General features: G+C 53.1%; 11 protein-coding genes across 11 annotated transcripts; 4 read left to right on the top strand and 7 right to left on the bottom strand.

The window, feature by feature from the left end:
- Positions 1-131: 131 nt before the first annotated feature.
- SEC14 (cytosolic factor, phosphatidylinositol/phosphatidylcholine transfer protein) lies at positions 132-1269 on the bottom strand (the record flags this gene model as incomplete). Its single annotated transcript, XM_064835153.1, has 3 exons — positions 132-298; positions 351-976; positions 1034-1269. 3 exons carry the CDS (start codon positions 1267-1269, stop codon positions 132-134), a joined length of 1029 nt encoding a protein of 342 aa, XP_064697088.1.
- A 729-nt stretch (positions 1270-1998) lies between these two features.
- LTS14_002446 (uncharacterized protein) lies at positions 1999-2444 on the bottom strand (the record flags this gene model as incomplete). Its single annotated transcript, XM_064835152.1, has 3 exons — positions 1999-2046; positions 2102-2241; positions 2297-2444. The coding sequence occupies 3 exons, from the start codon at positions 2442-2444 to the stop codon at positions 1999-2001; spliced, it is 336 nt and encodes a 111-aa protein (XP_064697087.1).
- Positions 2445-2795: 351 nt separating this feature from the next.
- LTS14_002445 (uncharacterized protein) lies at positions 2796-4784 on the bottom strand (the record flags this gene model as incomplete). Its single annotated transcript, XM_064835151.1, has 6 exons — positions 2796-2938; positions 2996-3107; positions 3163-3326; positions 3378-3501; positions 3552-4094; positions 4152-4784. The coding sequence occupies 6 exons, from the start codon at positions 4782-4784 to the stop codon at positions 2796-2798; spliced, it is 1719 nt and encodes a 572-aa protein (XP_064697086.1).
- A 1764-nt stretch (positions 4785-6548) lies between these two features.
- MCA1 (Ca(2+)-dependent cysteine protease) lies at positions 6549-7931 on the bottom strand (the record flags this gene model as incomplete). The annotated part of the gene is made up of 4 exons (XM_064835150.1): positions 6549-7056; positions 7108-7576; positions 7628-7749; positions 7810-7931. The coding sequence occupies 4 exons, from the start codon at positions 7929-7931 to the stop codon at positions 6549-6551; spliced, it is 1221 nt and encodes a 406-aa protein (XP_064697085.1).
- A 1660-nt stretch (positions 7932-9591) lies between these two features.
- Positions 9592-10434, bottom strand: LTS14_002443 (uncharacterized protein; the record flags this gene model as incomplete). The annotated part of the gene is made up of 2 exons (XM_064835149.1): positions 9592-10167; positions 10219-10434. 2 exons carry the CDS (start codon positions 10432-10434, stop codon positions 9592-9594), a joined length of 792 nt encoding a protein of 263 aa, XP_064697084.1.
- A 445-nt stretch (positions 10435-10879) lies between these two features.
- Positions 10880-12563, top strand: LTS14_002442 (uncharacterized protein; the record flags this gene model as incomplete). The annotated part of the gene is made up of 2 exons (XM_064835148.1): positions 10880-12311; positions 12367-12563. 2 exons carry the CDS (start codon positions 10880-10882, stop codon positions 12561-12563), a joined length of 1629 nt encoding a protein of 542 aa, XP_064697083.1.
- Positions 12564-13604: 1041 nt separating this feature from the next.
- smd1 (Sm snRNP core protein Smd1) lies at positions 13605-14106 on the top strand (the record flags this gene model as incomplete). Its single annotated transcript, XM_064835147.1, has 2 exons — positions 13605-13618; positions 13722-14106. The coding sequence occupies 2 exons, from the start codon at positions 13605-13607 to the stop codon at positions 14104-14106; spliced, it is 399 nt and encodes a 132-aa protein (XP_064697082.1).
- Positions 14107-14627: 521 nt separating this feature from the next.
- Positions 14628-15671, top strand: LTS14_002440 (uncharacterized protein; the record flags this gene model as incomplete). The annotated part of the gene is made up of 2 exons (XM_064835146.1): positions 14628-14708; positions 14793-15671. The coding sequence occupies 2 exons, from the start codon at positions 14628-14630 to the stop codon at positions 15669-15671; spliced, it is 960 nt and encodes a 319-aa protein (XP_064697081.1).
- A 444-nt stretch (positions 15672-16115) lies between these two features.
- LTS14_002439 (uncharacterized protein) lies at positions 16116-17219 on the bottom strand (the record flags this gene model as incomplete). The annotated part of the gene is made up of 2 exons (XM_064835145.1): positions 16116-17138; positions 17199-17219. The coding sequence occupies 2 exons, from the start codon at positions 17217-17219 to the stop codon at positions 16116-16118; spliced, it is 1044 nt and encodes a 347-aa protein (XP_064697080.1).
- Positions 17220-17536: 317 nt separating this feature from the next.
- Positions 17537-18319, top strand: EFM5_1 (Protein-lysine N-methyltransferase efm5; the record flags this gene model as incomplete). Its single annotated transcript, XM_064835144.1, has 1 exon — positions 17537-18319. One exon carries the CDS (start codon positions 17537-17539, stop codon positions 18317-18319), a length of 783 nt encoding a protein of 260 aa, XP_064697079.1.
- A 2870-nt stretch (positions 18320-21189) lies between these two features.
- LTS14_002437 (uncharacterized protein) lies at positions 21190-22179 on the bottom strand (the record flags this gene model as incomplete). The annotated part of the gene is made up of 2 exons (XM_064835143.1): positions 21190-22046; positions 22098-22179. 2 exons carry the CDS (start codon positions 22177-22179, stop codon positions 21190-21192), a joined length of 939 nt encoding a protein of 312 aa, XP_064697078.1.
- Positions 22180-22522: the final 343 nt, after the last annotated feature.

Below are 22522 nucleotides of genomic sequence, written 5' to 3'. Positions count from 1 at the left end.
TCGTTATTGATTCAGCACTGGGTATATGTAGCTTATGCCGATTCTGAATGCCTTGCCAAGCCTCCCCTAATTTTCGACCACGCCTTCAGTGCCTTGATTACTTATTCGCTCCAGGCCAAACGAGCAAGGAATCAGTGGGTGACAGGGGCACCCTTCTCAGCAAGTACTTCCTGGCCTTGGCCATGACCTGGCGCGTAAGCCGGTGGCGGCATCCCCTCACCGACATGGCTCTCTGTTGCCGGAATGGTGTTGCCTTTCTTCTCCCAAGCCGCCGGCTTCGCCCATTGTGGATCCCTCCCTAGAACACAAATGTCAGCACTGCCAGAACACCCAAGAGACGTCGCACTCACATGGACCCTCGTCACTCAGCTGGCAACCTCCCTGACACTTGCAGTTACCACCGAATTCAGACGGCAGATTCTCCTTTGGCACCTGACCCAACAGCTCCGACTTGTATCCGGAGCCCAGCACGTGAATCTTGGCAACCGTGACTGGATCCAGAAATCGCTTGATCACACTGAAGATACCACTGAAGCCCCATGGCGCGTTGATGATGTAGAGCTTGCCGAGTCGCTCTGGGTAGTAGTTCTGGCTGATGCCCGACGCTCGCTGCAGGTATCCGTACACCTCTCCAGCCTTGCTGATACCCACTCCCTTCAAGTCCATGATCGTGCAGCAGGTCTCTAACAAGCATCCCGCTTTACGCGAACATGCTGGTAATCGTGGATCGGCCATCTTCTCGTACTCAACCACCAAATTTTCTAGCATGCGCTCATCGGTGGTGATTTGTCGAAGTTTGCCAAGATCGATTTTGCCGAGCTGCTCAACGTAGACGGGTCTGCCATCCTTGTCCGTCTTGTGATAGTATTGCGGGTAGTATGCGAATACCTGCGGCTTTTCCTTGTAGTCAAAGTTCTGTACGAGGTTGTCTACACCGCCGCCGAACTGATTCCGCCATTGCTCGCACTCCTCGAACCTAGAACAAGAATCGTCAGCACGGACTCATTTCAAGCAATGAAAGATCGCAACCCACATCTTCTTGGAGAGCTGTACGTCGAACTTGCGTGCTCGCAGGAAGCGGAGCATAGTCAGAGTGTCCAGTCTGTCCTTGACACCATCCTGCTCGAGCATAGTACGGAGCTGATGCACGGCAGCATCTTGTTCCTTGGTCGTGTGTCCTGGATGGCCAGGCTTGGTCTCAGGCGCTGTTGTAGGGTAGTCGTAGTGATCGTACTTGGGGTCGAGTTCCATATGCGGGTTTGTCGCCATGGTAGGCAAGGATGATCGAGGCGGGAGTAGGATGTGGAAATAGTGCTCTTCGGATACCAGGTAGCAAGTCGAGTGATTCTGTCGAAGGGAAGAGGTTACTGTTCAGGAGACGTATCGCTGGTGTTGGGGAGGGATTGTTGTGTGGGTTGGTGGGGAGAGAAGTGCAGAGCCAGAATTGCTGGAATTGTGGCTGAGGGTCAAGCACGGACTATGACGTGAACTTTGAGCCTCGTGGCGAAGCGCACGTTCGTCGAGCTATTGGTTGTAATAGCATCTGGACTCTTTGGCGAAGATGCAAGCATTCCACGCATATGAGTTACACGATACAAGTCTGAGGAGAGAATCATGTGATGCTGGAGGCAGATGATGGGAAAAGTCACCCGTGACGTAGCAGATCCATCTCCAAGACCAGACGGTTCTCATGTTCTACCATCTGCTTGCCCGGCTCAATTGGAGAGTGTGAAGCATACGGTCGGTAGCAAACTCCTTGAAAGATCGCAGGTCATAACATGACTTGCTCGACCCATACCCATGAGATTGTGTACATGCTGTTCGAAGCTGGGCACCGCCATGACACAAAGGTACGTAGGACATTGATTGATGGTGCATCCAAATGGTACAAGGTAAAGCAGGCCCGCAATGTCGCAGGATAGTGTTACACATCAGGTACACCCTATCTTGCCTCAAGTCAACGGAATTAACTCTTGTCTTCTGTTCCCTGCTACGCTTTTACATCTTTTGCTTAGCCTGCTCAGCGGCGCCCTTGACTTGGCCGGCCTGGGAAGTCAGTATCAGTAAATCATCCATGTCCCACTACAACAAGATCACTTACAACTTCCTGAGCCTTGCCCTGTGCCTGCCCAGCCAACTTCGACGCCTCTCCTTGTGCCTGCCCTGCCATCTTCGATGCCTCGCCCTGTGCCTCAGCAGAGCTCATACCAGCGGCCTCTTTCGCGGCCTGAGCGGCTTGCTCTGTCGCAAGCGATCAGTAGAGCTCAAATCAGATCCTCGCGTGTCAGAAGCTTACCACCGGCCTCGATGCCCTTCACGATCTGCTGCGCAACAGTCTTGTCGGCGGCCTGGACAGTCTCCTTGGCCGTGTCGATGGCGGATTTGCGGACAGCAACCGAGGTGCTGAAAGGGCGAGCTTGCCTGGCGATTGCTTGACGGAACATTTTGAGGTGGTTGTCGGGAGTTGTTATTGATGATTGATTTGTTTGAGGACTGTCTCGTCTGTATTGTGAAGATGGTTTGTGATTGTGGTTGATGGAATGGCTGGTGAAGATTTCAGAATGCAGCCCAGGCATGAGAGGAGGCGCTTCACCGAAGACTCTCACGTCATCGTGAGCTACAGCTTGCAGCGGGAAAGAGCTTTGGTCACTAACGCCACAAAAGGCTCGTGCAGTATCAGAGGAAACTGAATCGTGGAGAGTAATTTTGGCGAACAAATCATTCCAAGTTACAGTATGTGCATACTATGTACATGTCTTCGTCCATATTACCATTATTTCGTGTTGGCACGTCCTCTAGACGTATAGCACCTTTTGCCACCAGTTGCATCTAGCATTGGCAGTGGGATCCATGACTTCAGAAATGCCAGTGATGTTCAGATTCTGGACAGTCGCGTTCTGACCGTACATGACGAAGTATGGGACACCTTGTTCGTTGGCTGTAAAGTAGTCAGTATAAATCGCTCCCAGACCAGTAGGCGAGGGGAGATGCTTACGATTTCCGGTTTCCGCAAAGCTTGTGATGTACTCCTGCAACGCAATGGCGATTTGCGAGTTCAACACAGATGCTGAGGGCCCATTGTAGTATGTATAGGGGACATCAGATCCCTGGAGATCGGGTTAGTATTTGTCCCTGGGAGTGACGAAGCCGGGGAAAACTTACATGTAAAGCCGGAGGCACAGTGAAGAAGTACGCATGCGTATTATTGCCATACGCTTTGTTCAGGTAGAACGTGTTGCAAGTGAAGATCAACTCGCTGGTAGCTGCGGCAGCACGAGCGATTTGATTTGTGTAGCCCATGGCTTGCGAGCCATCGAAGACCGGGGCTGTACAATCTGTCAGCTGGCACAAAGGTGTTTATGGTGAAAAGTAATTACGATAAAGAGTGTTCGTGATATAGTCGAGCGTCGATGGCAAACCACGAAGAGAGGGCAAATCGCCGACGACGAAAGCTGCGAAATCGGCGTTGGTCTGTGTGAAAGGTGATGTGAACAGGAGCCCCTGTATGTTGTTAGCACGCATACCTGTCGTTGATCATGAACGAGACTGACCTCATCCGCGTTGTGGCCAACCATAATTCGAAGACTCTTATCGAATTGGCCGTGCAAAAGAAGTTCTCCAGGCATGGCCGGAACAAAGTCACCATCTACAGTCGGGCCATATGTGAAACTACCATACTGAGAAAGGCCGACCTGGATAATGTTCGCGGTGATGAGTGCAGAAGATGGTAGCTGGCGTGCCTGCTCGATCGTTGAAACGTTCAGCAGCGACAGATACGAGTTGAAGATCGATTCCTGCTGGTTGTTCGAGACGAAAGGCTGCCAGCCAGGGGATTGGGGCACGGCCTGAGCGAACGGTACTGATCCATTGTTGCCGCCGTAGGCAGTGATTTGATGCATGATTGAACCACCTCCCGCAGACTCGCCGAAGACGGTGACACGGTTGGGATCACCACCGAACTTGGCAATGTTGGCTTGAATCCACTCGAGCGCAAACCTTTGGTCGTGCAGACCAGCATTTGCAGTGCCATTTGCTTGGAAGGTTGGACCAGATAGCCAGCCGAAGGCACCAAGGCGGTAGTTCAAGCTGACGTACTACGAAATGGGTCAGTTTCGATGCAATCATTTTGACTACTTGAGCGAAAGACGTACGATTACGCCACTCGCGCCATTATTCTCGCTCCTCGCCAATAGACCAGCAGGGTTACCAGAGTCAGACTTTGAGCCGGCAGTATACCCGCCGCCATAGATCCAAACAAGCACGGGTGCACCGTAGCCATTGTTCCTGTTATTGAAGATCTTCTCCGGGACAACAACGTCCAAGAACAAGCAGTCCTCGGTAGTCCTAGGATCTTGTGCGGGCAGAGCACTGGAAGACGAGCTATTTGCGCTGGGAAAGTCGGCTTGGGTGAAGTTGGTTTTGCCACCGAGATACTGGGGGATGTAGGCTTCGGCGATCAGTAGCCACGCCGGGTTGGCCTGAGGACAGATTCGTCCCTGTAGACCTTGCTGGACGCTCGAGCGATTGACCGCTGGTGCCTGTGGAACATTAAACCTGTTCTCACCGACTGGCGGAGCAGCGTAACGGATATTGCTGAAGTTGTAGAACCCTCCAGTAGAGTTGTAGAGGGCAGCCTGGTGGAGTTCGTAACCAAGGTCGACTATTGGTAAGCTGCTGCTGGCATTGTTTGTAGTCGAGCCGCCATAGCTGCCTTGAGCAGCAGCCTGGCCTAGGAGCGTTGTCCCCAGCGCCGCGACAGCGCCTACAGTGCTGGTGAGATGCATTCTAATAGATGTCGGATAACAGTTGCGAGAGGAGAGTGGATGGTAGGAAGGGAAGTGAGGTCTTTACAGACACGGCGTGAGGTTCTTCCGCATACTCCTCTTTGGAAGTGTATTGCGTAGGCCCCGGCATGCGGTAAACCTCGCAAGACAGTGCGTTCACGGTCCAAGCCGTTATTATGCATCTTATGCCACGGTACTTCTATTGGCTTGGTGCGTCTGATGGTCGTCCATAAACGAAGGATCAAGACAGCTTGTCATGGAATCTTCTGCACAGAATGTCCACATGTACCCGATTAATAGCTCTCTCTCACAGCTACTACTGTCTGTCAGCTCTATCGATGGCACGATGGTCCGTCAGCAGCGGACCGTTCAATGCTGCAAGATTCGATCATCGCTCATAGCAACCGTTCCCCGCAACCGTCTCCAAAGCTTCAACAGCTATTCGCCTGCCTAGCACAGCCTAGCCTTAAAGCTAGTAGTCAATCGAAGCCTTAGCACCAAAAGCGAGCAAATCGTGACGTGGTGAAGTTCGCGAGGCTGGATGGCTTGAGCACGAAAGAAGCCAGAAAGTCGCAAGCGAAGCGGGGTGAAGAATCGGACGTGTATCCGAATCTTCCGCGAATCCCGTCTTTTGAGTAGAGACCGAGGTTGGCTTGAGAAGACGAGGGTCTGGTGTTGCGATGAACGAAATTGCTGTGGTCGTCGGCCCTCTCAAGCTCGCTTATTATGGCGGATGTGTTGTCAGTCATTCACACACACGTGGCGTAGCGTGACGTCCCAGATGCACAAGATGAGACTCTCAATCCAATCCGGCAAGGTCCAAGGTCTCGATTGGGAAGGCATGATCGTCACTTACCCGAACGGCTCGCTTAACACACGTCAAAATCCCATACCAAAGCTCACGACGGTACAACACCACCACAGCCGAGAATTGTTCTTGTCCGGTCGGCAAAACTTGTATAATCACACCGCTATCAAGAAGATTCCACGCTCCGTTACTGGATGGCTTTCCAAGAACGCCTCCCGTAGCTCATCCAATGGTCAAGTCTCGGGAACCTCGCGCCACGATTCAGGTGGGAAGCGTGACCATCACAATCTCCCCTGTTCACCTGCCCGCCTACTGGAAGACATCCCATGCTCCCAAGCTTTTTGATACGCATCCCATAGCCGCCCGCCCCCGTCGTTGACACCCTGTATACATGTACATCCTGTCCGTAAAAGTCATAGCTCCTTCACATAACGTAGAGCAGATTCGTATCTGTGGCACAAATTATTAGGAGGGGTGTCATTGGTTAGGGAATCTTGTTACGATGCGACATGTATCGCTGTCTGTGGCCTACCAAGCGGGTGACTGCAGCTAAGCTGCGGCTTCTGTGTGTACTTGCCCTCCAACTCGACGCGAATGCTGTTGAGCAGTTCCACGTAGCTTTGTTGAGGCTTCTTCTTGAGTGCTGCGATGAAAGCCCAGGACATGGCGCCTGTGGCTTGTCCGGCAATGTTTGCGTCTTGTCTGTGACGAAATGATAGTCAGCATATACGCTAGCGCAATATATGATTCCGTGTGATAAGGCGACAGTGTCAACGCAACTCGTCGTCCAGACACCAAGCAGCAGCCTCGTAAGGCTCCGCAAGGCGAAGGGACGTTGAGTAGAACGCTGTACACTATGTAAAAGACAAGTCTTGCTTTCGTGATCGCTTTCCAGAGCGGCAGCCACCAACGCCTTGCTAAAGTGCGGCAAACAAACAACAAAGCAAAGTCAGACATCAAGCCAGAATGTTACCCTGCATGTCGCGGAAAGGCATATATGCCCAGCCTGCAGCCACACTGCACCCATCGAGCTTATGACTCTGTCCACCCGGGGTGGTCTGTACAAGCTCGGGGGTTGTGAACGCGCAAGAATCATGCCGCATGCGCAAACAAGAGGGCTCGTCAGGGAAGCTGAGGTTTACGTACGAGGTCTGATCGTCCTTGCTTCCACTCCACATGATCACATCTGCCGGGGACGTCTTCGTACGCAAGTTGCGCTGGTATGTGTCGTCGCCTGAAGTCGCTTTCTTGAATAGGCCCATCGCCGTGGAAGCAATGCCGCCGAGGTCGCCACGAGCGTACTGGCCCACGATGCTGAGCAAGCCTTGACCAGCTTCCTTGGCAAGGTTTGGCTCCTTGAGTACACCCTGAGTCGAATAAATATATGGGAGGTCAAGTGCCGAGCCGGAGTGGCACGAGTCGAAGATCGCAGTTAGTCGTACACCTGGTTGGAGATTTGCAACCCTAAAACCATGTCAGTCATGCGAAAGCACTAGCCAGTCCAAGATTACACACATGATACGATGCATCTCATCATCAACAATGTGTCCTGCTTGCCTGAAGTCCACGGGGTAGATGACTTCATCATAACCATCGTCTTCATCACCATCCAGATCCTTGGTCTGTCCACCGTGTCCAGAGTAGTGAAAGAAGAGTGAGTCATTTGGTCGGGCGTCTTTCACCAGCCAGTGCATAGCACGCAGTATGTTCTGCTTCGTTGGCTGGCTCATTGGGTTCTGCTGATCGTCCGTTAGGCACACCATATCCTCTCTCGCGTAACCGAAGTGCTGGTTCAGATATGTAGACATGTTCTTGACATCATTGATGCAGCCTCGTAGCTGTCCTCTTTGACCGAAGTAATTGACACCAATGAGGAGAGCTTTCCTGCGACCCGTGCAGTTGGAGTACTGGAATTGGTATCCGTTTGGAGCGCCCGAACCGAAGTTCTGCATCTGTTGTGGTGGGGGGGGTGGTGCGCCGAATTCTGGGATTCAATCAGCTAAATGTCGTCGAGCCCGAAAAGCCCTTGACCCACGGCCTTGCTGTTGGTAGCCACCATAGCCCTGCTGCGGTGGACCTGCATTCTGATAGCCCCCATAATTCTGTGGAGGAGGGGCGCCGTAGCCCCCGTTGTATGGTGGTTGTGGTGACGGGTTGCTATATTGTCTTCACAGTTATCAGCATGCGATGGTGTGTATCTTTCCTGGTGACACTCACGGATAATTCTGTGGTGGAGGTGCACTGTACTGCTGTGGAGGAGCGTATCCGTTATAGCCCTGCTGTGGTGGTGGATAGCCTCCACCTCCTTGATGGTGACCCTGGCCTGGGTAATATGACATGGCTGGAGAAGTCTTATATGGTACCCGAGTATGGTGTCAAGCTAGGTGCTTGAGGCGACTGTGCGCCAATGCTGATCGTTGCCTCTCGTGGTAGGAGGTCTTGTTATGTACTGATAGCGGGGTGGATATAAGTCTACTGCTAGGACGTCAAGGTAGTATCGCGTAGTGCTGTCGATGTCGTAGTAGCACTCTGTTTAGCAAGGTGGAGGCTGTGTTTCTTTCCAGGGTAGCGTCCAGAAAGCTTCCCAGAATGTCGGCCGTGGTGTCACGCCCGCGCTGCTAATCACGATCTACGATGGCGTCGGCAGTCACTGCACGGGTCGTGGGTAGAGCAGGGGGCAGAATAGGTAGGAAAGTGTAGTGAGCTTAGTTGGCGTCGTAAGGCTCCAAGCGCGTGGTGGAGAAGAGGAGGGGGCCCATGCGCCTAGCAGTCCTGGACCGAAGAAACCTCACGTCGATCATTCACCGCTTTCAGCTCAGCAGCAAAAATTCCAGACCAGCACTGCTATTCTTCGACTTCACTCCGTCATCGACCTCACCTCATCCAATCGTTATGCCAGTCAAGGCTTACAGCACGATGCAGACACGTTCGTGGCACCTCATGACTTTCTCTACCTTCCCGCACCGTGCATAGACACGCGCTAGCCTAGCATAAGTGCTGTTCTCGTCGGACTCTCCGATTCGCAACCTGCATGCTGTGGCTTTCTCGCGTGCTGCCCGTACTTTTATGGCGTACACACAACCAATGGGACGACTCGTACTGAGGCTGAGTGTGCCATATCAAGCCTGTCACCCCCAGATAAGGTTGATCATGCCACGTGCAGCCACTGTTTGTGGCTACACCAGTGCGCCGAAGCATGTGCCTTACCACATGTACCGAAGGCCTTGTACCGGTGCACTATACACTATACTGAAGTATGAAGGTTTGCAGTACTACTCCTTGGATATTGCTATACGCCAAACGATGGACTCCTGCCGCCCATGCATGATAGAGCCAAAAGGACCTGTCCGTTCAGCAGGTCTATGGCTTGCGCTGGTGGTCGTCGCGTGGCAGCAGCATGCATACTACAATGGCGTTGCCATTGACGGCCGAAATCCTCTTCGGATCATGCCATGCATGACGCGAAACGTGGTATCCTCACCAAGCCCATAGATCTGGATCAGGCGTCATACAAGCCGATCTTAAAATGGTGCTTGTGATCCACGCTTCACAAGGATGCTCTGGTCAGTCTAGACCTCGCGTTCCAGCCCGTTATGGGACCATGTAACATCTTGCTTCGTTTTCAGGACACTCAAAGATGTCGGTTATAAACAGATCAAACAGCTTCACGTCACTGCTGCTGAGCACACCGCTCGCTCAATGCAGATGCGTGACTGAGTTCACGAACCGATGCTGCTCTCGAAGTCAACCTGATATAGTCCGTGCGTCATAGCTGCCACACCGTGGCGCCCTACGCCTCACGGACGTCCCAATGGCACGCTACTGCAGCGTCAGTTCTCTGCTGAACGGCTATTCTTGCACATGGGATCAGATTCTGTTCGAACTCGTCGCAAGCACGCTGTAACGCTCTGCTATTATGATCTGCGGCTGGCGTTTCGTCCAGTCAACGGTCAGGTTCACTAAATCTGGACGAAGTCGATCGTCGATCGTCGTTGCATCCTACCTCGCCTTCCACCTCACATTCCCAACCCACTTCGCCCACTTCTGCACATCCTCCCTCTCCGTCAGAAGTTCAACACTATACCACTCCTTAGCCAGCTCCTCATTGGAAGCAATCTTATGAACATATGTATGGCAAGCCCTACAGAGCCAGGCTACTCTATTTAGCTCCCAGTCCTTGTGCCAGCCTTGCTTGACCGCCTTAGCATGCATTTGCCGGGGAATTAGATGGTGGTACGTCAGAGGTAGGTGTTCACGGCCACAGATCTCGCAGCCATCGGGTCGTGTGGCTATTAGGGCTGGGGTGTATTCTGGGGGTGGCGAGATCGTGGCGGTGATGTAGGACTCCAAGACGGGTTCGAGAAGCTTGTCCAGGTAAGTGGAGTCCTCGATCAGGCCGTATGTCTGCAGAGAGTCGGCAATGGGTGGTGGTAGGTGCTCGACGATACTTTCGACGAGGGTGCTGTCTAGCGGGACCTCATATTTCTCCTTCAGCGATGACTCGTCCTGTGTCGTGGCATACGACAATGTACGAAGATCTGACGGTAATGAGACAAAGATCTCCTCGGCCAAGAACTGATCGTTGTTGTCAGTAGTGTCAACGATACCAATGCCAGCTTGACATACCTCGATGAATTCGCCAAGTCCGGAAGCGTCTCCCTCATTCAAGCCATCGGCAGCATCGCTTGATACCCTGATCACAGGCTTGATCTCATTCTTTCGTCCTTTGATAGCCTTCTTTCTGCCACCCTTTCCTGTCTTTGGTGACAATCTGGCAATGACGGCCGTGCTTAGGTTATCTTGGAAGGCATCGAAGCTGGCCGCCTCATTGACTGCGATCATAGGATGGCTTCAAGCAGTGCCTAGAATAGCTTACAAGTGTCGCTGCCGATAGATGTCCAAATGATCTCTTGCCACCGAGGACAGGTGACAAGCATATCGAAGAATCGCCGTCGGCGCAAGGTTTATCCGCCTCCGTTCTCGCCTCCTTGCACTTCACTACACTACACTGACTGAATTATCCCTACGAACACATATTGCGGCCTGAAATGGCCTAAAGTGTACACTTTACCGGCTCGAGTGATAGCGATCACATCAGACCTGATGGCGCGTGAAGAGGCTGTGGGGCTCTTGGAGCATGAAGAGGTAAGATGGCCTTCCGCCGTCAACGGCACCTCTCATCAACATTGTTCCGCTCCATAACTCTCAACATGAAATTTATTATTCGATCCCAAGACTGTCAGTATTGACAGAAGCTTGACTCAAGGGCGAAACGGACGATACAGCTATGGCGGATCTGCCTTCGGAGAGGAACATGGCACAGAACGATGATCTAGATCCTGCGCCGCGACAACCATATTGCAAACCGGGATCAAATGGACTCTTCGCCTCCTACTACGTCGCTCTATGCGCCATATTCGCCGCTCTAGGTGGCCTACTGTTTGGCTACGATCAAGGTGTCGTCTCCGTCATCCTCGTCGAGCAACAATTCTTGCAGCGCTTTCCTGGCATCGTGGATGGCGCTGCGAGCGCAGGCTTTCGAAAGGGCCTGCTCACGGCTATGATCGAGCTAGGGGCTTTGTTTGGTGCTTTCAACCAAGGCTGGATTGCAGACAAATTCTCGAGGAAGTACTCGATTGTGCTCGCTGTCGTGATCTTCACTATTGGTTCGGCACTACAGACGTCGTCGATCAATTACGGTATGCTAGTCACTGCACGGCTCATAGGTGGCCTGGGCATTGGTATGCTGTCCATGGTTGCTCCACTATACATCAGCGAGATCAGTCCTCCTGAGATCCGAGGCACCCTGCTGGTTCTGGAAGAGCTCAGCATCGTCACTGGGATCGTGATAGCCTTCTGGATCACATATGGCACGCAGCACATACCATCGGAGCTCGCTTGGAGGCTACCTTTCGCTCTCCAAATCGTTCCAGGCTTGATACTAGGTATCGGCATTATCTTCCTGCCATTCAGTCCACGCTGGCTAGCGTCAAAGGGCCGAGATCAAGAAGCACTACACAATCTGGCCAAACTCCGACAACTTCCTACGTCTGACAGTAGAGTGCAATTAGAGAATCAAGATATCCGAGCAGAAGTGGCCTTGCATCAGGAGATCAGCGCAGAACGACATCCTCACCTACAAGACGGAAGCACAAGCAGTAAGCTCCGACTTGAACTCGCCTCGTGGGCCGATCTTTTCAAGCCTGGCTGCTGGCGTAGAACGCACGTGGGCGTAGGCATCATGTTCTTTCAGCAGTTCGTCGGCATCAACGCCCTGATCTACTACAGCCCTACACTCTTCGCCACCATGGGACTGAATCATAGCATGCAACTCATCATGTCCGGTGTCCTCAACATAACTCAACTTATCGGCGTCACGACCTCGATTTGGACCATGGATCGTTTCGGTCGCCGACCGCTACTGACGTTCGGCAGCCTGGTGATGTTCCTCTCTCACGTAGTAATTGCTGGACTGGTTGCAAGATACAGCGACGACTGGCCAGCTCATCGCGCACAAGGCTGGGCGAGCGTGGCATTCTTGTTCTTGTATATGGCTGCGTTTGGGGCCTCGTGGGGTCCCGTACCTTGGGCTATGCCTTCTGAGATCTTTCCGAGCTCGCTGAGAGCGAAGGGTGTGGCGCTGTCGACTTGTTCGAATTGGCTGAATAATTTCATCATTGGACTTGTCACGCCGCCGCTGGTCGAGAAGACAGGTTATGGTAGGTTGTGTTCCGATGTGTCCAGTCTGATGTGAAGTGCTGATGGGATACACAGGTGCATACGTCTTTTTTGCAGTCTTCTGTCTTTTCAGCTTGATCTGGACATGGTCATTCGTGCCGGAAACTCGTGGCAAGAGTCTTGAACAGATGGATCACGTGTTTGGAGATGCCAGTTCTCAGAGCGAAAGAGGGAAGCGCGAGAGCATTGAAAGGCATCTTATCCGGCGTAGAAGAAGTGCTGAAAGTCTGTAGATATTCTGATCATCTATCGCCGTCTACTTTCTCCCACTCACTATCCGTACTGCTGCTAGCATAACCGCTCTCTACGCCACCTACCCTCCGCTGCCTATTGTCGCCTGGACTGAGATGACTTTGTGCTCCACTTGTCGCCGCTGCCACTCCCGACCGCTCATCTGCCGCACCACCATCCGTTTGCTGTTCTCGTGCCTGCATTTTCGACGCCAACACATCACCAAGACCGACAGCACTCTCCCTGGTTGCACCCTCCTCCGTCTCCGTATCCTCCCCCTCATCATCAGCCTCACTATCCGCCACCTCACCCTTCGCCCTCCACTCCCTCCCACCCTTCTCCTTACCCCCGCTACTCTCGCTCTGCACTTTCCGTATTCGCTCGGCTTCCGCTTCCTTGGCCTGTGCTGCCTGAAGCTCAGTCGCGAACCAGTTGATGCTGTACCAGAGGCCTCCGCATAGCAGAGAGAGGATGGCGAAGTGGATGGAGTAAGTGGCTACGAGGAGTGCAAGGAGGAGAGTCTGCAGGGCGCCGAAGGTGAGGTTTGTGGCTAGCAGGAGGGTTGGGGTTGCGCCGGGGGTGAACACGGAGGACCAGAGATTCTGCATGAAGTCTGCCATCGTTGCGATGCAAATGCTCCGGCTCTGTTGGAATGATGTGTGTCTATGGCAGTTCGTGGTTGAGTGGAAGGATGGTCGATTAGTGGAGGCTACGAGATGGTGGCACTGTACTTATGGAGATTGATGGCAGAGTATGACTGGACGGCAGCGGTATATGTGTTCGCTATCTTGCACCACGTGGCAGAGGGTACTGGCGATAGCAGAGACAGATTGCATTGATGCATGAACGAATGATGCCTGCTCTCGTGACGCCCTCACTGAGCTGACGGACCTGTTCCGCTCGCACTCGCACGCGAGTCATGGCAGCTTCGACATGCGACACAAATGAAGACGAAGCACATCGCAACACATCTAGAGGTTTCGCGCACAGCAGTACAACCACTCCGACCCATTCCTTCACGCCACTACGCACTCGTTGCGACCATGAAGCTCGTCAGGTAAGCCACACTCAAACCCTTCACCAGCAGTAAAGCGTGCTGAACTCTTCTCCCAAGGCCAACAACACGAGAGCCGGACTGACACAAGATGTACTCTTTACAGATTCCTCATGAAATGTACAAACGAAACAGTCACCATCGAACTCAAAACCGGTGCCATCATCCACGGCACAATAGCCTCAGTCTCTCCACAAATGAACACGAACCTCCGCGCTGCGAAAATGACACCAAAAGGCGGCGTACAAATCTCCCTGGACCAAATTTCTGTCCGAGGAAGTGAGATCAGATATTTCATCCTGCCGGACAGCTTACCTCTGGATACGCTTCTGATCGATGATGCACCGAAGCCCAAGAACAAGGCGAGGAAGGAGAAGGAGGGCGGTGCTGCTCCAGGTGGCCCTGGAGGACGAGGTGGAGGTATGAGGGGTGGTGGCAGAGGCGGCGGTAGAGGGCGAGGTGGTGGGCGTGGTCGTGGGAGAGGTTTCTAGGCACCAAGTTGGAAATATTGGACGCATTGCCTGCACCTGTCTTACGAAAACGGAGAGGGCGTACGGTGCCTTAAGGAGTTTTGCGTGCCAACGAATCACATCCTTACACTGTAGTCTCATTCGACGGTCGAAACGGGAGATGGCCACCAATACACAACATGTCTTATCTTCTACAAACTATCAAAGGAGACTGCAATCCGCGGTTTCCAGTCAATAAAATGAGTCCGAGGTCACGCATTGAGTGTGGAATACACGAAATGAAACAGCATGGTCGGCGTGGCTGCCTAAGCTCTGTTACGATTATTCACCTGTAAGCTCACTTCTTGTTTGTGCACGTGAAACCTGCAGCTACACTAAAGAACCTCACTTCCACAAGAATATAAGTACGCTTCACCCCTCTGCACGACTTCCAACTTTTCTAGGCTTTCAACACGCATAGAAGTAATCTCTTACAACTCCTGAGATATCCCACGCAACAAAGCCCACACCAGCATACACAAATCAAGGCACGCTCACACACAATGGCTCCCTCCTTCTCAGAGAAAGATCAGCAGTTCCTCACCAATGTAGTCCAGTGTTTCGAGGGTGGTTCATGGCCAAAGGTACGTTCCAGGTCTACTTCCACATTGCTGGGTTCTCAGCGCACGACTTCTAATATCTTGCTCCGAAACTGACACTCAACACAGATCGACTACAAAAAGCTCGCGCCACTCAGCGGCTACAAGACTCCCGCCTCCGCCACAACAGCCTGGCACAACCTTCGCAAGAAACTCGAGGCAGGTCAATCACGTGGCGAGGGTGAGGGTGAAGGTGAAGGCGAGGCCGCTGCCAAAATCGAGAAGACCCCCGCCAAGAAGCCCGGTGGTCGCAAACGCGCGGTCAAGAGTGAGGAGGAGGAGGGCGAAGACGAGGTCGCTAATGAAGCTAGTCCTAAGAAGCGTGGCCGTAAGGCTAAAGTCGAAGTTGTTGTTGCTACTGCTGCTGATGAGGAGGGTGGCGACCAGGAGGCGAACGCTGAGCTTGAGGTTGAAGTCAAGCCAGTGGCGGGCAAGAAGAAGGGTGGAAGGCCGCCGAAGAAGGCTGCTGCTTCTAAGAAGGATGTGAGCGATGAAGCTGTGAAGACTGAGCAGGTTGATGGCGAGGCCGAGATGAGGGAGAAGGCTCCTGCTGTTGAGGCTTCTAAGAAGAAGGGTGGGCGGCCCAAGAAGGCTGCCCCTGCTGTTGCCGCCACTACCGACAACATCAAGGAGGAAGACAAGGAAGCCGACTACAACGCCGACACCACTGACGCCGCTCCTGCCACCTCGATCGAGAAAGAGAAGACTCCTGCCTCTGAGGCCAGCACCAAGCGCGGCCGTGGTCGTCCTGCCAAGATGGGTGGTGCTGCTGCTGGCAGGGGTGGCAACAAGATCGGTACTGAGGTGGAGGGTGCCAAGGATGCTGGCGATGCTGACGTCGAGGCTGAGGCTGAGGCTGGTGAGCAAGTCGTGGAAGAGGCTATCAATGGGGAGGTCGTAGTTGGCACGATCGAAGGTGAAGCTGCTGCGACTGAGGTCGCTGCTTGAGCTTCTGCTTCCTGCTTTACGATCACGATGAGTCTCTCACCGCACTCACCTACATACAGTGGCAAATGATGCCGCGATAAAGTCGACCTGCACGAGGCTGTGCGCGGCAAATGCTTGCTAGCTGGATATTGCAAGCGGCAAATCTGTTCTGCTAATATCTGCGGCCCGCAGCCATAATGACCGTCTGTCAGTATGTAGCGTTTACCTTCCTAAACGTCAAGCTCTCCAGTTCAGCCTCTCATGTATCCGTTCTGATCTGTAAAAGCTATGTCTCTTTACGTGGATTCCAAACGAGAGATGAATTTGGAAGTGAGCTTCATACAACTATACATAATAAAACCAGCGTGGCTCTGCTTCCAATGCTCCCAGCGCCGGTGTCGCTCTCACACAAACGAAAGAACGCTCGCGGACATGATCTCGTAATGGTAAAGGAACTATATTAGCTCAAACGCTGGTCTCGGGCTGCTCGCCTTCCGCGACGACAGCCACGCCCAGACCTCTGTCCGGACTCGATCGTACAAGTTGCTCCTGCCTCCTCGCTCGTAGAAAGTCCGAAACAGCACGAATTAGAATAAACCATCCCACGATCATGAGCACATAAGCAAGCATGTCCTGCGTCGAAAGGCCATGCATTGCTCCCACTGGCCCACCTGGCCCACCAACTTGATTCGGATCAAAGTCATGTTTATTGGGATCACTAGGTACGCCGTCCGCAGGTGCAGAAGGAATACCAGAGTCGTCGCCAGAGCCTTGCGCAGCATTATATCGCATCTGGAATCCATATTGAACCAGCGTGATTCCTAGGCCGGCGCGTGAGCCGTGTTTGGCGGCATGTGTCGTGTGTAAGAGGTATGTGAGCAGGAAGCCGATGAGTTGGAAGGACATGGAGATGAGTGCGTTCCAGACGAAGGAGAAAAGTGAGCCCACTAGAAGCCCGTCCACGAAGACATCATCTGGGTTGCCTGTTGAGGCATAGGGTGAGAGGACAGTGGTTTCCCAGTACGGTGGCGCGGCGTCCGCAGCTGCTTGTTCGTAGGTTGGCGGTTTCTCTTCTATATCTTCACCGGCACGAGGCTTGGCATTCAGATTTGCGAAGACACCGTCTGAGCCGTTGCCGACCATCCTGCCGTTTGGTGCCGCTGGTGTCGCGGAAGGTGTGAAGGCTGGTAGTTGTGTCACTCTTCTCTCGCCGACTAGTGGTCGCCGTGCGTCGGATCCTTGTGCCTCCTGATCATCGCCCGATATCAGTCGCCGTCGGTCATGTGTATCCTCATCGTCGGCCTCATCTTCTGATGGCGCGTCGAAGGCATCGTTCAGATCGCGGTCCTCTTCGCTCTTCTGACCGTCTTCTCGTGATGCTCGGCGGCTACTAGTACGGGAGCGGAAAGAGGGAGGTGGCGATGTAGGTACGGCGGCTGTAGGTGATGTCGCCAATGTCGCATCGTCGACTGCGTCTTCGCTCGCTATCTGTAAGGCGTCCGTGTTAGTCCTTGCCGCACGCTGACAGTATATCTCCTGATTACGTACCCGCTGATAGCGAGAGCTCATGGCTCCTTTGTGTGGCGATAAGACGTTGCAATGCGATACAATGGAGCGGTTTATCAGCACGAGAGTAGTATTTGGGCGAGTATGCCGGTGGCTGTAAGAGCGCTAGAAGATGGTCGAGCGTGATGGATCGTGTACGTGAGCGTAGGTGTTATGCCACCGCCGCCTGATCATATCCGCAGATTCAAGGCGCCGAGAAGCCGCTAAGCCCCAGTCCTTAGCCGAAGTCTACTTTCATGCGCCACACTTGCAATCTTGGACAGAGACAGCATGGAAGAAACGTAAACAATATTATTGTTCAACTAAATCAGACTCGGAAGATGGCCATGGCAAAGCTGGACGACGATGATGACATACCGCAACTATCAGCAGATACACTTGGCCTACTCCAGGACTTCCTGTCAGAAAAGGATGCCAAGGCCAAACAATTTGAAGAACTGAAAGCAAAAGCGGAAGAAGACTTTGAAAAGGATGGTCAAGACGGCAAGCTCAGTATGGCGCTGTTCGACGAAGACTGGCAAGCATCGCAATTCTGGTACACCGATGCGACAGCAAACACTCTGGCCGAACAACTCTTGGCAGGTGCAACGAGTGAGACCTGTATCGCCGTCGTGTCTGCTCCAAGTGCATACGTTGCTCTTCGGAACCTCCTCAGCTCCAGACCAGCCGCCGATCGACCTGTCGTGAGACTTCTGGAGTTCGACCGCAGGTTCGAGGTCCTGGGCTCCGACTTCGTGTACTACGACTTTTCCAAACCTCTCGCACTTCCAACCGAGCTCAAGTCCAGCTTCGATCATATAATCTGCGATCCGCCCTTCTTGTCTGAAGATTGCCAGACGAAGACTGCACTCACTGTTCGGTTTCTCGCAAGGTCGTGGAAGCCTTTTGACGGCTCGAGTGGCGACGGACTGAAACTCATCTCGTGTACAGGCGAGCGGGTAGACGAAACGCTGGCAAAGTTGTATGGAAAGATTGGGACAAAGATGACGACGTTTGAACCAGAGCACAGCAAAGGGTTGAGCAACGAGTTCCGGTGTTATGCCAATTTTGAGTCCATGGAGTTGAAGTGGAGGGACGGGAATGATGTTGGTTTGACGAGCTAAGGAGTCCGATACACCCGACTGTATTGCTACTTACAAGGCCGGCCATCGAACGCACATTCATGCGAAAACGAAGTACGGCAGAAGGAAGTCGTCCTGCTTACAATGATATGGGTTTAAACCTGGATTTCCTTCCAGACGGCAAGGTCTTGGTTCTCGCGATGTTCTTTCCGCTATTTCCATGCCAAACGCTGGTCTATGGGGCGAGAAGTGGCCATACTGATGTCCTACCTAACTGCTCGAAGTGCGGTCACAGTGGTGGAGGGAACACGAGCGGCACAGGTTGCCTGGTCGTCCTCCCGAAGGGCTGATGAGCATGCTCTGCGGCAAACATATTGTTCGAAATTGATCTGGTCTGTCGGGATGACCAGCGGTATGCGTGGTTTTCTGGGCCTTGGGTAAAGTCGTGGAGACAGTACAATATCACCAACGCAGTCACACCGCCAAGAACCGCCAGCTGGCCTCGAAGCTGTACGCGAGCATGTCGGCAGACGTTGCCAGTCAGGCCGCTCGCTGTACGATCTGGCCATCTCTCTTTTGGCGCTACAGGTGGTAGCCATATCCGTTCGCAACTAGTAGAATCTCAGGAACTGGGTTCTGCAATACCGAAATGATACACAAGATCTGTTCTCTGGACTACGTACGCTTGGTAAGTACACGGAGGTGGCAGTTCTAGCCTGCCGTATGGCCTTTAGGTCTCTCACCTATCATCGGCTGTGGGAAGCACCTGTGAAAGTTCTCTGGCCTCAATCGTGAAAGTGCTCGCATTTCATTCCACATTTGCGAAAACGCCACGATGCAGAAACACCATCTCTTCACACAACCCGGGAAGGCTGGACCAGTCCACCGGGCCCGTACCTATACGAGGATCCGCTTTGGTAACCGCCCCGCGGGCTGGATCTGTGTTGTCCCGTGGAACTGGAATTTAGCCGCCACTGAAGATTGCCTTGGCTGCAGGGCGCCGGTCCGCGGCCCTGAGCTTTTCCTCGTGTGCCCGGCGGCTGTTGCACTTTTCAGACCTGTATTCCCATGGTAGACACGGGGATGCTGTCAAAATAACGTGCCTGAGGTTCACCCGTGGAGACCGAGGCCACGATAGTCTCCCTAGATCTTCAACGCATTCGCTAGACGAAATCATCATGCCTTGCCTGGCAGCTCCAGTGTATCAGCCTACCGTAATCTTGAGGCTGTCCGCGACCACGGCTCGGTTCATGCGAGCGAGCCGAGTATCGAACCGCGATTCACACGCCACATGTTTGAAATAGGAAGCTCGGGCGGAGTGGAATAGACCCCTCTGTGGTCGTGGTCTGATTCCTTCTCGGTCAATGCTGTAATCACCACTGGGCTCATGGCGACTGGCGTATCGGAATGAAGATACAAGTGGACGAATCTGGGTCTAGAGTGGTCGATTATTAGGTCAACTGCTTGGCTTCAGACCGTCACTAGTACAACGGTACTGCGTGTCTCGACTCCACGTTCGCTACTGCATGTAGTGACGTGCTCGCTTATAGACCTTTCCGATGCGCATTGACATCGAGCTTTGCAAGCGGATCAACCTACTAATTGGTAGACAAGTAGCATAAGCCAGCTGCTGCTGCAACCCCCGCCGATACTTTGGCAGTGGCCTTCACCCTTCTGCACTTGACATTGTCGTGCGCGTCTCGCATACAGCCAGTCGCCTGCGATTGCATTACTTTGTTGCTGATGCGGCTCCAGGAGTGGATGGTCTAGTGGTGGCTCGCATTTCATATCGTAGTCGATTCATGAAACGATGATGCTACTGCACGCCGGCTGCAATGCGGCTTGAGTCCCTCGGGGTAGGCCGTGTAGTTGTGTGGTGTAGAGACATGACGAATGCAGGGCGACCCGAGTAGAAGGCGCATATGCAGATCCACAATCGGTTTGCGAAGTTTGCAGGGATTCAAAGCCTGCAGATACATGTTGATGTCTCCCATGTGAAAAAGACATCGTTCTATTGGCGCCTGTGTGAAAGTTGTGTTCTATCTTTCACGTAATAGGATGAATGTAGGCTTGCAAGTGGGCTTCAGTATGTACGCGATAAACCCTGCCCGCCTCCTGCCACATGTGTGCATGGAAGAATGCTCATGAATATATAGCAGTGATGCCGTCGCGAGCTTGTATCGATACCAAGGATTGACACCTGGAAGGGCGATGCTCGGACAAGCGGATCCAAGGTCGTACTTTGACGAAGGAGCATTGCGACTAGGTTTCCAAGTCCCTCAAGAAACGCTCATATGTTTCTGGACTTTGCCGGTGTTGATACGACAAGGTGCCATGAGGGGCGTAATATGGTAGTCATGGCGCGGCCTAAGGAGGAGCCTTTCCTACGTGCTTCTTCATCTGCTCCACACCGATTCGACCATCGCTATCAACCGCAGTGTAGTCTGCAGGCCTGCAGCATCTTGGACCGTGCGCTGTGGTGAGAGTCTTCACATGTGCAGATACTATTCTGCATGTGCGTTCGGGGAGCACGGGTTCTTCTAGAAATCACTAATGTCATGTAACACACCGCTACAATGTTTGCCACCCACCATATCTCGGTCGTCAACCAGAAGTTGCACAAAGCATATGGGATGTAAAGACACTTCACAGGCCTGGGGTTTTAGTGCTTCTCCTCCAATTACCACTCTCTGGCCAACCTACAAATCCAGACGAGATATGGCCGTTGCGCTCCGGGAAAAAGTATGTCGATGCACCACATGCGGCGTCTCGGCTAGCTGCATAAGGCGGGAAGACCCTTACCTACATGAGAGGAAACGTCGTCCACTGCTACTCTTGTCGAGCCGAGTCTCTGCGCAGCATGTCAGGCTAGAAATGGAATCAGCCCCCTTGCCTCCCATGCAAAACATACGTTAACAAACCTGCGACCCGTTGACGATGACGGGCTGACTGGTCCTACTCGCCTGTGCGGATGGCGGTGGGCTGACCGGCGTAGTCTCTGTGTCTGCTCGGACTTTCAATTCCATGCCGAGCCATGTCCTTCCGTCCAACATGCTGATGGCTTGTGCTGCGCCTGCAGCCGTGGCGTACTTGATCGTCGCTTTGCCTTTGAATCTGCCCGTCGCGGCGTCTTTCTGCATCTCACATTTGCTGAGTTCGCCCGCCTTGCTGAAAAGAGCCTGAACATCCTTGAGACGAGCTTGATAGCTCAGACCACTCACAAACACGCCCCGGACCTCTGTCCGAACGGTTCCGTTTCGAGCGTTCACCGGCAGGCTGGAAGACGTTGTTGTGTATGCCGCACTGCTGCGACTAGCACCAGCCTGGGCTTGTGAGGCTTGTGCAGGGAAGACGTGTGTCGGAGAAGACTGTGATGGAAGGATCTGAGCGTACTGTGCAGCATATGTGGTCGCATATTGGTAAAAGCGAGGGTCTTGTTGGCTCAAACCCATGTTGGCCATCGCCGATATCAACTGAGCTTGAGTAATCGATAGCTGCGCAGCTGGAGGCGGCGCATAATTCGCAGCGGGTGCAATAGGATATTGGACAGGAGCAATGGCTGTTTGTGAGGCCTGAGGCGCGGAGATCATTCGCCAACCCGACGCCATCGCTATGCGAGATATCTCTGCGCTCTGTGTCGGATTGGCCTGCGTATTGTGTGCGGTCGGACTTTCGCAATTGCAACGAAGGAAATTCGCCGTCGTTCCACCAATGTCCCAAAGATGAACTTGCAGTCGCCGACCGTCGATGACACTCGTTGTCAGATACTCTGTGAGTAGAGTTAGACTTGGGGATTACAGACCTCGACTCGGAAGCGTACGGTAGAGATTTCGTGCTTCATCCTGCCGTTTGACGCGAGCATGGCCCTTTCCACCAGTCTGGCCATTGGGATAGAATGCCATTTCCGCCCACACACCGTGAGAGGCTTCCCTTCGGATTAAGTCTTTCAAATCTTGCCATGTGTACCGTCTAGGAAGCTAGCATGATGGTCAGAAAGGATGCCTTGACTTTAAGTCAGAACTCACATTCTCAATGACAAAGAAATACTGCCCTATACTAGTGGAACGCGAGATGCTGGCCGCCGTGGTCATGATCAAAACAATCCCCTCATCAATACAAGCCCTGTGCAATAGTAACGAATGTCTGAGTAGAGCCACTCGCTTTTTGTCGACGGAAACGAAGGCTTGAGCGGTGGAAGTTGCCTTACTAGCAACCTCATAAGTAGTGCGTCGTGGTGTGGATCGC

This window comes from Recurvomyces mirabilis (genome assembly GCF_035927965.1).
Source record: "Recurvomyces mirabilis strain CCFEE 5264 chromosome Unknown scaffold_5, whole genome shotgun sequence".
NCBI classification, from domain to species: Eukaryota; Fungi; Ascomycota; class Dothideomycetes; order Mycosphaerellales; family Teratosphaeriaceae; genus Recurvomyces; species Recurvomyces mirabilis.
This window is presented reverse-complemented; position numbering and strand designations above follow the sequence as displayed.